Source organism: Tripterygium wilfordii, chromosome 3 (genome assembly GCF_013401445.1).
Source record: "Tripterygium wilfordii isolate XIE 37 chromosome 3, ASM1340144v1, whole genome shotgun sequence".
In the NCBI taxonomy this organism is placed as follows: domain Eukaryota; kingdom Viridiplantae; phylum Streptophyta; class Magnoliopsida; order Celastrales; family Celastraceae; genus Tripterygium; species Tripterygium wilfordii.
In genome coordinates, this window is record NC_052234.1 from 7,829,092 (window position 1) to 7,841,093 (window position 12,002).

Genomic DNA, 12,002 nt, shown 5'->3' on the forward strand with positions numbered 1-12,002 from the left:
AGTATTATAATATTAAATTTTGTGATTTTTATATTAATTTTAACCTAATAAATATAATTTTATTAAAATTAATTTTAAGTATAAATTATAAAATATTTTTATATCAAAATTAAAATGATTATCTGAAAATATTAATAAAATGATTTGTTAATAAATGACTTATTTTTTGTGTAATTATTAAGTAAAAAAAGTTAAGTACAGTAATGAAAAAAAATATTAAGTAAAAAATGTTGTTATTTTATTAAATTTATAAGAAAAATGGGGCCCACTTTTGTAAATATAAACATAACATATTATTAAATATATAAATGGGGCTGAAAATATAAAATACTATTAAATATATGCTAAATCATTAGATCAAGTGCACACCATACCATACATCACCCTACCAATTGCACTCAAATATAGAACTCGAGTCATGAACTTATGCTCTTCATCTGTCATCGGAGACATATTAGCAGAAAGACGAAAATATGTCGCGAATGAAGTACTTACCGCCTTTTAGTTCTCCATCTCAAAAGAACCCTTTCAAGATAACTCCTCTGTGGTAGACACAAATCTTGAGAAAATTAGCACCATAGTAACTAATTTTGTGTACTCATTAGAACCTGAACTAGGGTAATGCCTTAATTAGCTAAGCCAAGGTTTGTGTTCTTGATTTGGAAGAATCCAAATCTTATAATTAAAAAGCCCAAGTAGTTGGAGCTTTATTGAATACATTGTAAAGAATAAATACTCATGCATTATCTGGTACAGGTATAGACTATGTTATATTTATTTTCTTTTCAGTCGGTTCCTCATTGCAATATTATCCCCCGTTCAATTATGCACTAGAACCGGAAGTGAATTCCCACAGCACAAACACCTTCTGATTCATTTACATGATGATCGTTCATACACAGTCCAAGAGAGACACACTCACAGTACACACAGTTCGTTCACGCAGAGTATATTACATAGATTTAAATGTTACAAAATCCAAAAAGCATGATTATGTGTTGAGACTCTTTGGCTAGAGTCTCTTGATATGTGCAAAGAGCTACAAGCTTTGAAAATTTTAAAATGAGAGGTACAGAGTTGTGTTGGCTGATTTATATGGCTTACAGCCTATAGTGATTTTTGAAAGGTTTGCCACCCAATTCCTCTGTGAAGAATCTCTTCAAAAAATCTGATAACGCGAATGGCTGATACAGAGCTGGTTTGTCTGCTGATGTTAATTCCTCAAATGGTCCATACAAGTCATCCCTGTTGCTGGTGTTGAAAAAAGCTGCAACTGAAACCCGTGGTTCGTGGTAAGAATTAGCCAACACTCTATGCTCTACACTCTTGTACTCATCATTAGTAAGAATCTGAAAAAAAAATAAGAAGAAAAAAGAAGCAGAAATCTTGAGAAAATTAGCACAAAGTAACTAATTCTGCGAGCACCGTCTATATACTTCTAACGTTTTAGTATTGTCGAACTTAGTCAATATGAGGTGTGTCCTCATGACCCACAACTTAGACATAGGGAAGATATTCCTTAGAACCTGAACCAGGGTAAGGGTTTTTGGATCGAGTCTACTTTCGCACAGGACTTTTTTTACCTGAAGTATGTCGCCGACGTTGATAACAAGAGCTCCTGGGACAGGCTTAACATCCACCCATTCCCCATTGTGCTTCACTTGCAAACCACCTATGTGGTCTTGCAGAAGTATGGTCAACGCCGCGGGATCTGTATGAGATGTAGTTCCAAAGGTTAAGTCTGGCTGAGGACAATATGGATAGTAGTGGCATACAATTGTTCTTCCTTCTAAGAACATCATCTTCTTCAGCTTTCCTTTTTCCAGTCCCAGCCCCTCGCATAATAACTCCATCAACATCTCTCCCACTTGTTTGACCTCTTTATCCCACTCCAGAACCTCATTTCTACATATCTCTGGGATTTCCTCTGGCTCAAAATTGTTAAGAAGAGATGGCCTAACTTGGAGAGTGTCTCTACAATAACAAATTAATGCGAATTAGTTATCTTAATTACAGAGTACAAGAATATATCCTCGGAGTACTTTGAATAACTTAGCTTGTAAACAAAGATGTCAAAAGCATTTTAATTCTGTTTTGCCTTGGTTTTAGTCGGTGGATCAAAATATAAATTGAAGAACAGAAGTATTCTTACCTCCAACTTGCAGCTTTGGAGTAAAACAAGTCAATGTTAGAACCAAAATCTACACTGCGTTTGAAATCCCTACGGTATATGCTTGACTTGATCTCCGTGGGCTGCTCGTGAAACGACTTAATAGCTCCAATCATGTTTTCCATGATCTTCAATGGAATCCCATGATTGACAATCTGAAAGAAACCCAACTCGCGACTGGCCCGTGCTACTTGTTGGACTAGCACAGGCCTTTTGTCCGAGTCAATGCCGGAGAGATCGACAGTGGGAATGATGTTAGGATTGGAGGAAGTTGGGACTATGGTTGATAGGCTGTGAGGTGGGTGGATGAAGAAGGGAGGAATGGAGGTGATGCCCGAATCGACAAGGCCCTTCACTCCGGCCTTTGATTCATCGAATGCTTTCATATCTTTGAGACGGTCATACGGTTTGCCATCGGCCGACATTGCTGTTGCTGCCATGGATATGGTTTTTCTCGCTCTGTGTTTACTGTGAAGAAAGAGCTTGGCAGTAAAGATGCTTACCTTGGTGTAAACAATCCTCTTTACTTTGTATTAATTTAGGCTAAAGAAACTCCTTATTCTAAATACAGTTGTAATGATACTGATGTCACCCTTAAATATATGGCATGATTTTTTTATATTTTATTTTGTACATGCTGATGTGACAACACGTGTTGTGGACCAATAAAATCAGAACACGTGTCATAATTTTACAATGAAAAATTCATTTGTTGACTTTCTTAGATTAACATTTTCGTGAATGGTGATGATATGATTGGAGGAAGGTGGGAATCAAGAGTTGATGTTGGAGTGGGCTATTATATTTTGATTTGTTCGGTAAAATTTAGCAAGGGTTCGGGGCTGTGAAATTTTTTTTAGGATTATTTAACAACAATGTAACTTATTGAAATGATATTATTCATATAAATATTTATCTTAGTATTTGGTCTCATAAGTAACCCAAAACATTAACATAAATGCATATTAAAATTGATGAACATTAATCAAAGACCATGTAAAATGAAATGATATATAAATATATAGCTAGAACACGTAAAAATTGTTTTTTTAGAAGAAAAGGAAACTTCATTGACAATAATCATTCTCCACAAAAGGAAGAATTGAATGTGGACACTCCTCCATTAAAAAAACATCATTACCTGATAAATAAGCGAATTTAGTTAAATGATGAGTCACATGATTTGCAGTTCTCTTAATATGGACAAAAGAATAGCTGTTGAAGAGCCTAGTCCGAGCATGAATATCCTGAAAAACAACACCACATGGATGAAAAGACTGGTCTGAATTAACCAGTGCAAAATAAACTCAAAAGAGTCACTCTCGACCTAAATCATCATCACCCCAAGAATAAGAGCAAATTCCATCCCAAATATATATGTTTGTAACAATATTTACAAGACTATATGTGTAGTTTGTGTGTAAGAATTCTCCTATGTGGACCAAGTTTGTGTACCAAAATCCAATGGTTGTAATAAACCACAACATAAGTGGGGGTCACACATTTATTATGGGACCCACCACATTTGTGGTTGAAAAACAAGTCCACATGACCCACCACATCTATGGTTGAAAAACAAGTCCACAAACTTTATCTACACTTTTGGTCCACATATGAGAATTTCTGAGTTTGTGTATATATATATCAATCTATATATATATAACTGAGGATCCACAAAGCTTCTCCTTAATTCATAGTGCCACGTGGACGTCTTTACAAAAAAAACCTACATAGATAAAATAAAATTTTAAAATATATTAGAAAACTTTAAGACCCACAACCACACACATAAATGTATTGCAAAACTTTAATACCCACAACCACATTCATACACTTTAAGACCCACAACCACACTCATACAGTTAATAGTATTCAAATAATTTTAAAATTATATTGAATTGTATGGGAATTTAATGTTTCATAGGAGTGGTTTGATGTTATTTTGGTTTCTCAAAGGTCATGTATTGCTAATTATGAGAGTCTTTTGATATTACTCAATTAATGAAATTCATTTGTAGTATTTAGTTTGAAAACATTTTGTGTGTTTTTTGCATTAATTACCATCATTTTGTGAGAATTTTTGTGTGTTTTTGATGTATTTTGTGTGTTTTTGTAGTATTTAGTTGATGTATTGTGCATGTTTAGAGTTTGGTCAGGTTTAGTATTTTATTTGGATTGCAACATACACAACATGAGAGACTTTTCTCATGCTATATTGTTATAATGTGTAAGTAAATTCAGCCCATTTGGTATTGGAACATGTAAGTGGTGACAGGAAAGCACGGTAGAATTCAATGAGTTGTTAAAGGTCAAAGTGATTATAGGCACAAATCTACCAGTCATACATAACATTTCAAAAATATAAATTCAAAAATCTTATTCTAAAAATATTAAGAATTTTATTCCAAAAATATCATTTCAAAAATACTACTTATGCTACATTGTACTTCTCGATATTAAATGTCACTTTGTAGAGATTGTTGTACTAACCATACAATATTGTCTCATAAACATGTCTTTGGTGACCCATAACACTTTGTAAATACTAGCGACGCAAATAAAAATTGATAAACTCTTAGCATACTTATTCCTTATGCATCAAATTTCTTACACCCTATTAGAAAATTTTTTTCTTAGCAAATTAAAAAACAAGTATTGTACATATTTTATCTTCATCTCACAATCATCTCTATTTTCTACAATTAAAGCTCTATTGTTCTTCATGTTAACAAAATATCGAAAAACTTACACACAACTCTATTTTCCAATCAAAATATGTGCCGCGCGAAGCGTGGGCATGCAACTATATATATATATATAATGTAGTAGTATATATATGTGTAGTGTATATATAGTACTATTTTTTAGAAAGTTGTGGGGCTACAGCCTAGTGCAGCCTCCCTTTATATCGCCCTGGTGGGAATAATTTAATATTATTTGAGTTGGCTACGCAATGGCTTAAGTACGCATGGAAATATTCAAACCAAAATTAATGTAAAGGAATCTCGTCGCAATAAATATTATTAGAGGCATATGCATTGGCTTGAATAATCATGTAATGTTAGGGGAGTTAATTGCAAAAATATCGTGCTCTTTATCACCAAATCAACACCATCATTGATAGTTGATGAAGTGTACAATTCATGGTATTGCCTTCAGTCATAGGGTCCTCGGTTTTGTCATCAGGTACTTCCTCGTATTTATATTCTCGATCATTTTCATAGTATTGACTTTCCTGTTGACTTCTCTTCGGCTTGAGGCTTTGGATCGATTTCCTTCAACATTTAGCCATCTTTAAACGGCTTTGCTTTCTTCTTTGTTCCTCCTAGATCTGACCATGCATCGTGAGTTCACCTTAATTCTCTCTCTATCTTCTCCGTCTTTGTCTGCTACTTGAACTTGTGGATCTTGAGATCTTCTCGGATCTCTTGTCTCCAGTGTTTGTTCCACTACACTTCGTTCCACCAATCAAAACTAACTCTCTACTTTCTCTCTTCAACTCAGCCTTCTATCTCCTTATATCGTTGAGGGTCATCGTTAGTTGTGCCACCACCATGGTCAACTCCTCCAATGACGTACGTCTTCCATCCACCTGCAATGCCTCAAACATTGCCCTGTTGGTACTCTGGTTGTTACACATCTCTATTGATTTCAAATCGAACTAAACTTGGAAGAGATTGAAGTCTCTCAATGAAAGCACCAACTTGTTGAGTACCTGGTTCAGAATCCAACAACAAGCCGAATACAAACCAAATAAAAGTTCCAACGAACCAAATAAATATAGTTATGATTGATTAAGTTCACATAATAGAACCTAATACAACCTCTAAAGTAGAAAATAGTGAACTAAATCTACCCTCTAGCCCAAGGCAATCAGAGCAACAATACCCAAAGAGTCAAAATCTAAACGAGAACCTTGATTAGGATTCAATCCTAGCCCAAGCGAATCAAAACAAAGAGTTATTTGTAAGCCGATTCTAATGGGATAAACCCTAGGCAAAATGCCATTCTTTCTATTACTTTCTGATACCTTAAATCTAAAAAGACTATCCTTTTATGCTAACTTAAATTAAACAAATTGCATCAAAGTACCTTGCCCTAAGTTAAAGTTGACTATTTGACTAATATAGATAAAAGACATGAATGCTCCCAACTAGTTATACAACTCTCATCAGATTTTTTTTAAGATATTCTTCACAAAAAGAACTTGCTGTCAAACCTTTCAGAAATCACTATACACTAAAAAGTCGCAAAAGTCAGCTCTCTATGTTCCTCAAAATTTAAAGCTTTCAAAGCTTGTAGCTCTTTGCACATATGAAGAGCCCAAGATTCTCTACACATGATATTCCTTCTTGAATTTTGTAGGACGTACAATAAATGAAGATTTGCAAGTGTAAATGTATCTAAATTGAGACAAGAATGTAGGACGAATTGAACATTTTGGACAAGCATATGCTTACGGCTTACGTAAGGCATACTTGTCCAAAAAAAGAAATGCTTACCTAAGGCATAAGTACTAAGAATAGCTTTGGCTAATCCTTCCCAAATACCATGGATTTCTATTGCAGCGTTCTTCAACCCCAGCACTAGCGCCATGAATTGCTTATGAAAGTATGTTCTAGTTCAAGAACCATTAGTCAAATATTATGGAACATGCGGAATAAGTAAATAACAACCAAACAAGTCAAATATTATGGAACATGCGGAATAAGTAAATAACAACCAAACACACCAGAATATTTAGAAAAATCTCGAGTCTATCAAGCGATCAATCTCGAAAACAATTCACTATATGAATAAAAACTACCCTAAGATACCTTAGTACATCAACTATCCAATGAACGTTTCCTAAGACACAACAGTTACTTTAGCTACTCAAACTTTAGCCGCAACCAAAGTATCCACATTGAGAAGAAGATGTCTAATACACCACCAATAAGTGATCCATTCCACCAAAAGCTGTCTCATGCCAAGGTTCTTCTTCAATTATCAAAACTTATAAAACAAACAACTCCGAAGCTTGAAAGAATCTGCTTTATATTTGTGCACTATCTTCGGTACCTTGAAAGTCTTTGACGACAAGTATAAATAGTCTTCCTAGAACCCTAGTTGCCTTAGACTTCAAATCTTCTGAGATCTGAGTTTCTTAAGTGAGTTACAATCATACAACCTAATTTTAAGGAGTTTCCTTAAAATCGAAACTAAAAAACTTACAACACAAGTATTCCTTTAATCAAAACGCTAAACAAAGAGTTTATAATTAAAGACAATTCTATTATGTTCAAGACACAATAGCCCATAAATATTCTAATCCATGTCACTACATCTAGTTACTTGAAACTGTCATGTAGGATAGGCTATCTCAGGATACGTCTCTACACAAAAACAAGTAGAAACACACATGCACATATAATAAGCAATCATCACATAATACCTGAACACTCAAATTATCATCACTAGTAAGGGCAAAAACCCCTACAGCTTATATGGACCATTGCCAGAGCTAAGCACTACCGCCATAAATTGCCTATATGGAACATTGCTAGAGCTAATATCACCAGATAGCCAGCACTTTACAGGCAGTTCATGTACCTAGATATCGTGAAAACTGAAGAGGTTCCTCACAAAAGAGTTACTGAAAATCTTTGACGGATTACAACAGGCTGGAGCTAGAAACAATAGCGGATGGAATCAACAATAAGATCACATAATCAAGTAAATATATAGGTAAGAAGGGCAACAAGAGTCAAAAGCAAGCATCAAAAATTTTAAGAACCCCTTGAATACTAGACTGAGCTATATATATTGGAGAATAGTAAAAGAAAAATAAGAAAATTGTCTGATTAACTTTTTTGACCTCTATATAAGCACTACATTATGTAGAATTGCATGTTCTTTCATCTTAAATCATGCCAAACTTTCCTACTGTTCAGATAGAGAACTTGATTCCACTTTCTTTCTATACCCAAACCACTCAGCTATCTCTACATCATCACAAGCTTGATGATAATTCAATCCTTTTGAGTGTTGGCATTACCAGATTCATCATTTTTTTTTGACTTCTTCTTTCAGCACTTTTGATTCTTTCTAACATCTCTACCTTCCATTTTTCTCTCTTTCTTGCGTCTTGAGACAAACTGCCTTTACCTCCAATAATATAAAAATCTATATATAATTCATTCCCTGAAATTGGGCCATCAGTGTCATCACCATCCTCTTTCACAAATGGCCTTGCTCTGACGGACCCCCTTGCAAGGGTATATCATTTGGAAGATCTGAGTCAATTTCCCGGGTGATATAATCCACTATCTCTTTCAGCAGCCTTCTCACTGATCCTTTGACCTGTGTGTTAAGGTATGAGCGGTTCTCCTCTGTAGCACAAATGGGATCAAGCCCAGACATGAGTAAAGTGCGCATGAGATTGACAGTCGGTGAACCGTCATTTTCACGTGCCTTGATATAAGCAGTTTCGCAGTTTCCCCTCAAGTTGCATGAACTGCATGTTGTTGACTTGCATGTTTGACTGGATTGTTTAATGGGTGTTTGTCTGAATTGTAGTATTAAGTGTTGTCTTAATCTGTATTTGATAGCCTGGAAATAGAAAGAGCAACAGACCGTCTCAATAGCTTCTGTGACCAGTGAGCTTGTATGGGTTAATGACCAGTGAACAGCATCCAATAGATAAACCAGTTTCCTTAATTCTGTCGCAGTAATGCAGCCATTCACATCGCGACCAACCCTGTGTTTCACGAGAGGACTAACCACATTGAGATAGATTGTCATTTAAGACTAAACCCAGTGCCATTTAGTCATCTTTAGGGAGCCACATTTCATTTTACTTGATTAATGATTAAAGTAAAACAAAAGACAATATATGCCTCGTAGATACAGAATACATACAGATGATAGAGCATGTTAACAGCTAATAAACAAACTTTGCAGTCTTCTTATAAGACAAATTAATACAACCTTTTGATTCTTCCAAATTAACAAGACAACTAGACAAGCCTATATGCTTAGCTAAGGCATTACGTAGCCAACTCAAATAATATTAGTTTATGTTTCTATCTGGTATTGGTTTTAATTGTTCTTCCAAATCATGAATAAAAATATAATATTAGTTACCAATCTCTTTCTTTTCTTCACAATTAACACAGAGCAAGACAAGAAAAACCATATTCATGGCAGCCACAACGATGTCAGCCGATAACAAACCGTATGACCGTCTCAAAGATATCAAAGCATTCGATGAATCAAAAGCCGGAGTGAAGGGCCTTGTTGATTCGGGCATAAGCACCATTCCTCCCTTCTTCATCCACCCACCAGACAGTCTATCAACCATAGTCCCAAATTCCTCCAATCCTAACATCATTCCCACCGTCGATCTCTCCGGCGTTGACTCGGACAAAAGGCCTGTGCTAGTCCAACAAGTAGCACGTGCCTGTCGCGAGTTGGGTTTCTTTCAGATTGTCAATCATGGGATTCCATTAGAGGTCATGGAAAACATGATTGGAGCTATTAAGTCGTTTCACGAGCAGCCCATGGAGATCAAGTCACGCATATATGGTAGGGATATCAATCGCAGTGCACAATTCAGTTCTAACATTAACTTGTTTCACTCCAAAGCTGCAAGTTGGAGGTAAGAATCAGGGCTCCGATTTTTCATTTTGTGTTTTGATACACCAGACTAATATTCAAGAGCAAGACTTAGACGTTTAGTAGAAAATACCACTACTAGATCAATTATTGTACTCTGTAATTGAGATAACTGATTCGCACTAATTTCTTAATGTAGAGATACTCTGCTGGTTAGGCCATCTCTTAGCAATTTTGAGCCAGAGGAAATCCCAGAGATTTGCAGAAATGAGGTTGTGGAGTGGGATAAAGAGGTCAAACAGGTGGGAGAGGTGTTGATGGGGTTATTATGCGAGGGGCTGGGACTGGAAAAAGGAAAGTTGAAGAAGATGATGTTCTTAGAAAAAAGAATGACCGTGTGCCACTACTATCCATACTGTCCTCAGCCTGACTTAACTTTTGGAACTGTTTCTCATACAGATGCCGCGGCATTGACGATACTTCTGCAAGACCACATAGGTGGGCTGCAAGTGAAGCACAATGGAGAATGGGTGGATGTTAAGCCTGTCCCGGGAACTCTTGTTATCAATGTTGGCGACATACTTCAGGTAAAAAAGTCTTGTACGACAGGAGACTCGAACCAAAGACTTTACCCTGGTTCAGGTTTTAAGGAATATCTTCCTTATGTCTAAGTTGCGGGTTATGAGTACACAACTATGATTGGAGCCTAATAGAGTGCTAATTTTCCCAATATTTCTGTGTTTTTTTTTCAGGTTCTTACTTATGATGAGTACAGGAGTGTAGAGCACAGAGTGTTGGCTAATTCTTACCACGAACCACGAGCTTCAGTTGTAGTTTTTTTCAACACTAGCAACAACGATGACTTGTATGCATCATTACAATCTTCATTTTTAGATTCCTAACTTGTCGCTTGTGGATTTGAAGGATTTGATTAGTAATAAACAAAGTTACACTATTCCGCTTAAGGCACTCCATGATGAGACTGTGCTTAAAAAGCTTATCTGTCTCGAAATTGATATTAATACTACTTACCAATTGATTTCTTGGATCAAGTCATTCGCGCAGGAGGTAAGGGAAAAAGCCGAAATGGTAGTTGTGCCAATCGAGAGGACTCAAATCGAGATTGTGGTTGCTGATGATTTTGATTGAGAGACTGTGTTAGATTCGAATTTATAAATTTTTATTATATTAGGAATATTAATTGGTATTTTTAATTCTTACCATGAATCATGGGCTTCAGTTGCTGCTTTTTTCAACGCCAGCAACATCGACGACTTTGATTGATATTTTATGAAATTAGCATTAGTAGACAAACCAGCTCTGTATCGGCCGTTTGCATTATTAGATTTTTTTAAAGATATTCTTCACAGAAGAACTGAGTGGCAAACCTTTGAAAAATCACTATAGCCTTTAAGCCGAAGCTCACACTTCACAAAAGAGAAAAAGTCCATTTTTCCTCATATCTCCACACACTCAATCACACACAATAGCTCCCTTCCGGTGAGTTTTCCGGAAAGCAAGTCTTCCCTAGGTGGAATCTATGCACACTTCATTTACTTACAAAGAAAAAGGAGAGATTGAGCTAAATCTTTGAATCTAGGGTTTGTGGGTCAAATGGGTCATGGAGATTTTGATTCAAATTGAGTTTTTCTTTACCCAATAGCTCAAATTATACTCTAATAATATTGTATTACTAGGTTCAAGTATGAGTTTTGAACCAATTTAAGAGGAGGGCTTGGTTTCTTGATGTGGTGACATTAACAAGCTTCAAGGTAAGGGTGATTGATTTTAATTATTCTAATTAAGGTTTGGATGGAATAAAAATCAATATGTGGTGGGATTAAATTGTTTAACCTTGAAAAATAAAGATAGAATATGGATGCTACGAAAGGGGTATATTGTAGAATATGAAATGTGATATTCGAATGGATTGATGAACATGGAATCTAATGGAGCTTATTTCATTGAATAGGTTACTGAATTCTTGTGGAGTAAACCTTGCATTTATGGTAAGAACTTACGATTCACTTTGAGGTAGGGATTTAACATATGTGGATATTGCATTCTTTTTCAATTGTGCATTATTAGTAGCATGGTGGATCACTAAGTATGGGCTTCGGGTTCACATTAGGTGTTGGTGGATGTGGGTTGCTGTGATTCCAGATGTACGTAATTGGATATGGGCCAAGAGGGTGGTCTTTGTGGTTCGGGATTCTCGTACCTTATATTTGACATT

General features: G+C 35.7%; 2 protein-coding genes and 1 long non-coding RNA gene across 3 annotated transcripts; 1 reads left to right on the forward strand and 2 right to left on the reverse strand.

Moving 5' to 3' along the window:
• Positions 1-850: 850 nt before the first annotated feature.
• Positions 851-2,696, reverse strand: LOC119994924 (1-aminocyclopropane-1-carboxylate oxidase homolog 1-like). Its single transcript, XM_038841273.1, has 3 exons — positions 2,153-2,696; positions 1,584-1,974; positions 851-1,349 (listed from the first exon to the last, which is right to left on the reverse strand). The coding sequence occupies exons 1-3, from the start codon at positions 2,608-2,610 to the stop codon at positions 1,101-1,103; spliced, it is 1,098 nt and encodes a 365-aa protein (XP_038697201.1). The 5' UTR covers positions 2,611-2,696; the 3' UTR covers positions 851-1,100.
• Positions 2,697-5,159: 2,463 nt separating this feature from the next.
• LOC119994967 lies at positions 5,160-8,293 on the reverse strand. Its single transcript, XR_005467563.1, has 2 exons — positions 7,605-8,293; positions 5,160-6,788 (listed from the first exon to the last, which is right to left on the reverse strand). It is a non-coding gene; the product is annotated as an uncharacterized LOC119994967 (long non-coding RNA).
• Positions 8,294-9,272: 979 nt separating this feature from the next.
• LOC119994947 (1-aminocyclopropane-1-carboxylate oxidase homolog 1-like) lies at positions 9,273-10,894 on the forward strand. The gene is made up of 3 exons (XM_038841286.1): positions 9,273-9,809; positions 9,966-10,353; positions 10,519-10,894. The coding sequence occupies exons 1-3, from the start codon at positions 9,352-9,354 to the stop codon at positions 10,666-10,668; spliced, it is 996 nt and encodes a 331-aa protein (XP_038697214.1). The 5' UTR covers positions 9,273-9,351; the 3' UTR covers positions 10,669-10,894.
• Positions 10,895-12,002: the final 1,108 nt, after the last annotated feature.

What these genes read in the sequence shown, in the direction of transcription:
- LOC119994924 (XM_038841273.1), bottom strand. Translation starts at nt 2,610, where the DNA reads ATGGCAGCAACAGCAATGTCGGCCGATGGCAAACCGTATGACCGTCTC. An exon ending in TCCAAAGCTGCAAGTTGGAG is followed by an intron (nt 1,975 to 2,152) that starts GTAAGAATACTT and finishes TTGTTATTGTAG; the next exon opens with AGACACTCTCCAAGTTAGGC. An exon ending in ACGTCGGCGACATACTTCAG is followed by an intron (nt 1,350 to 1,583) that starts GTAAAAAAAGTC and finishes TTTTTTTTTCAG; the next exon opens with ATTCTTACTAATGATGAGTA.
- LOC119994947 (XM_038841286.1), top strand. Translation starts at nt 9,352, where the DNA reads ATGGCAGCCACAACGATGTCAGCCGATAACAAACCGTATGACCGTCTC. An exon ending in TCCAAAGCTGCAAGTTGGAG is followed by an intron (nt 9,810 to 9,965) that starts GTAAGAATCAGG and finishes TTCTTAATGTAG; the next exon opens with AGATACTCTGCTGGTTAGGC. An exon ending in ATGTTGGCGACATACTTCAG is followed by an intron (nt 10,354 to 10,518) that starts GTAAAAAAGTCT and finishes TTTTTTTTTCAG; the next exon opens with GTTCTTACTTATGATGAGTA.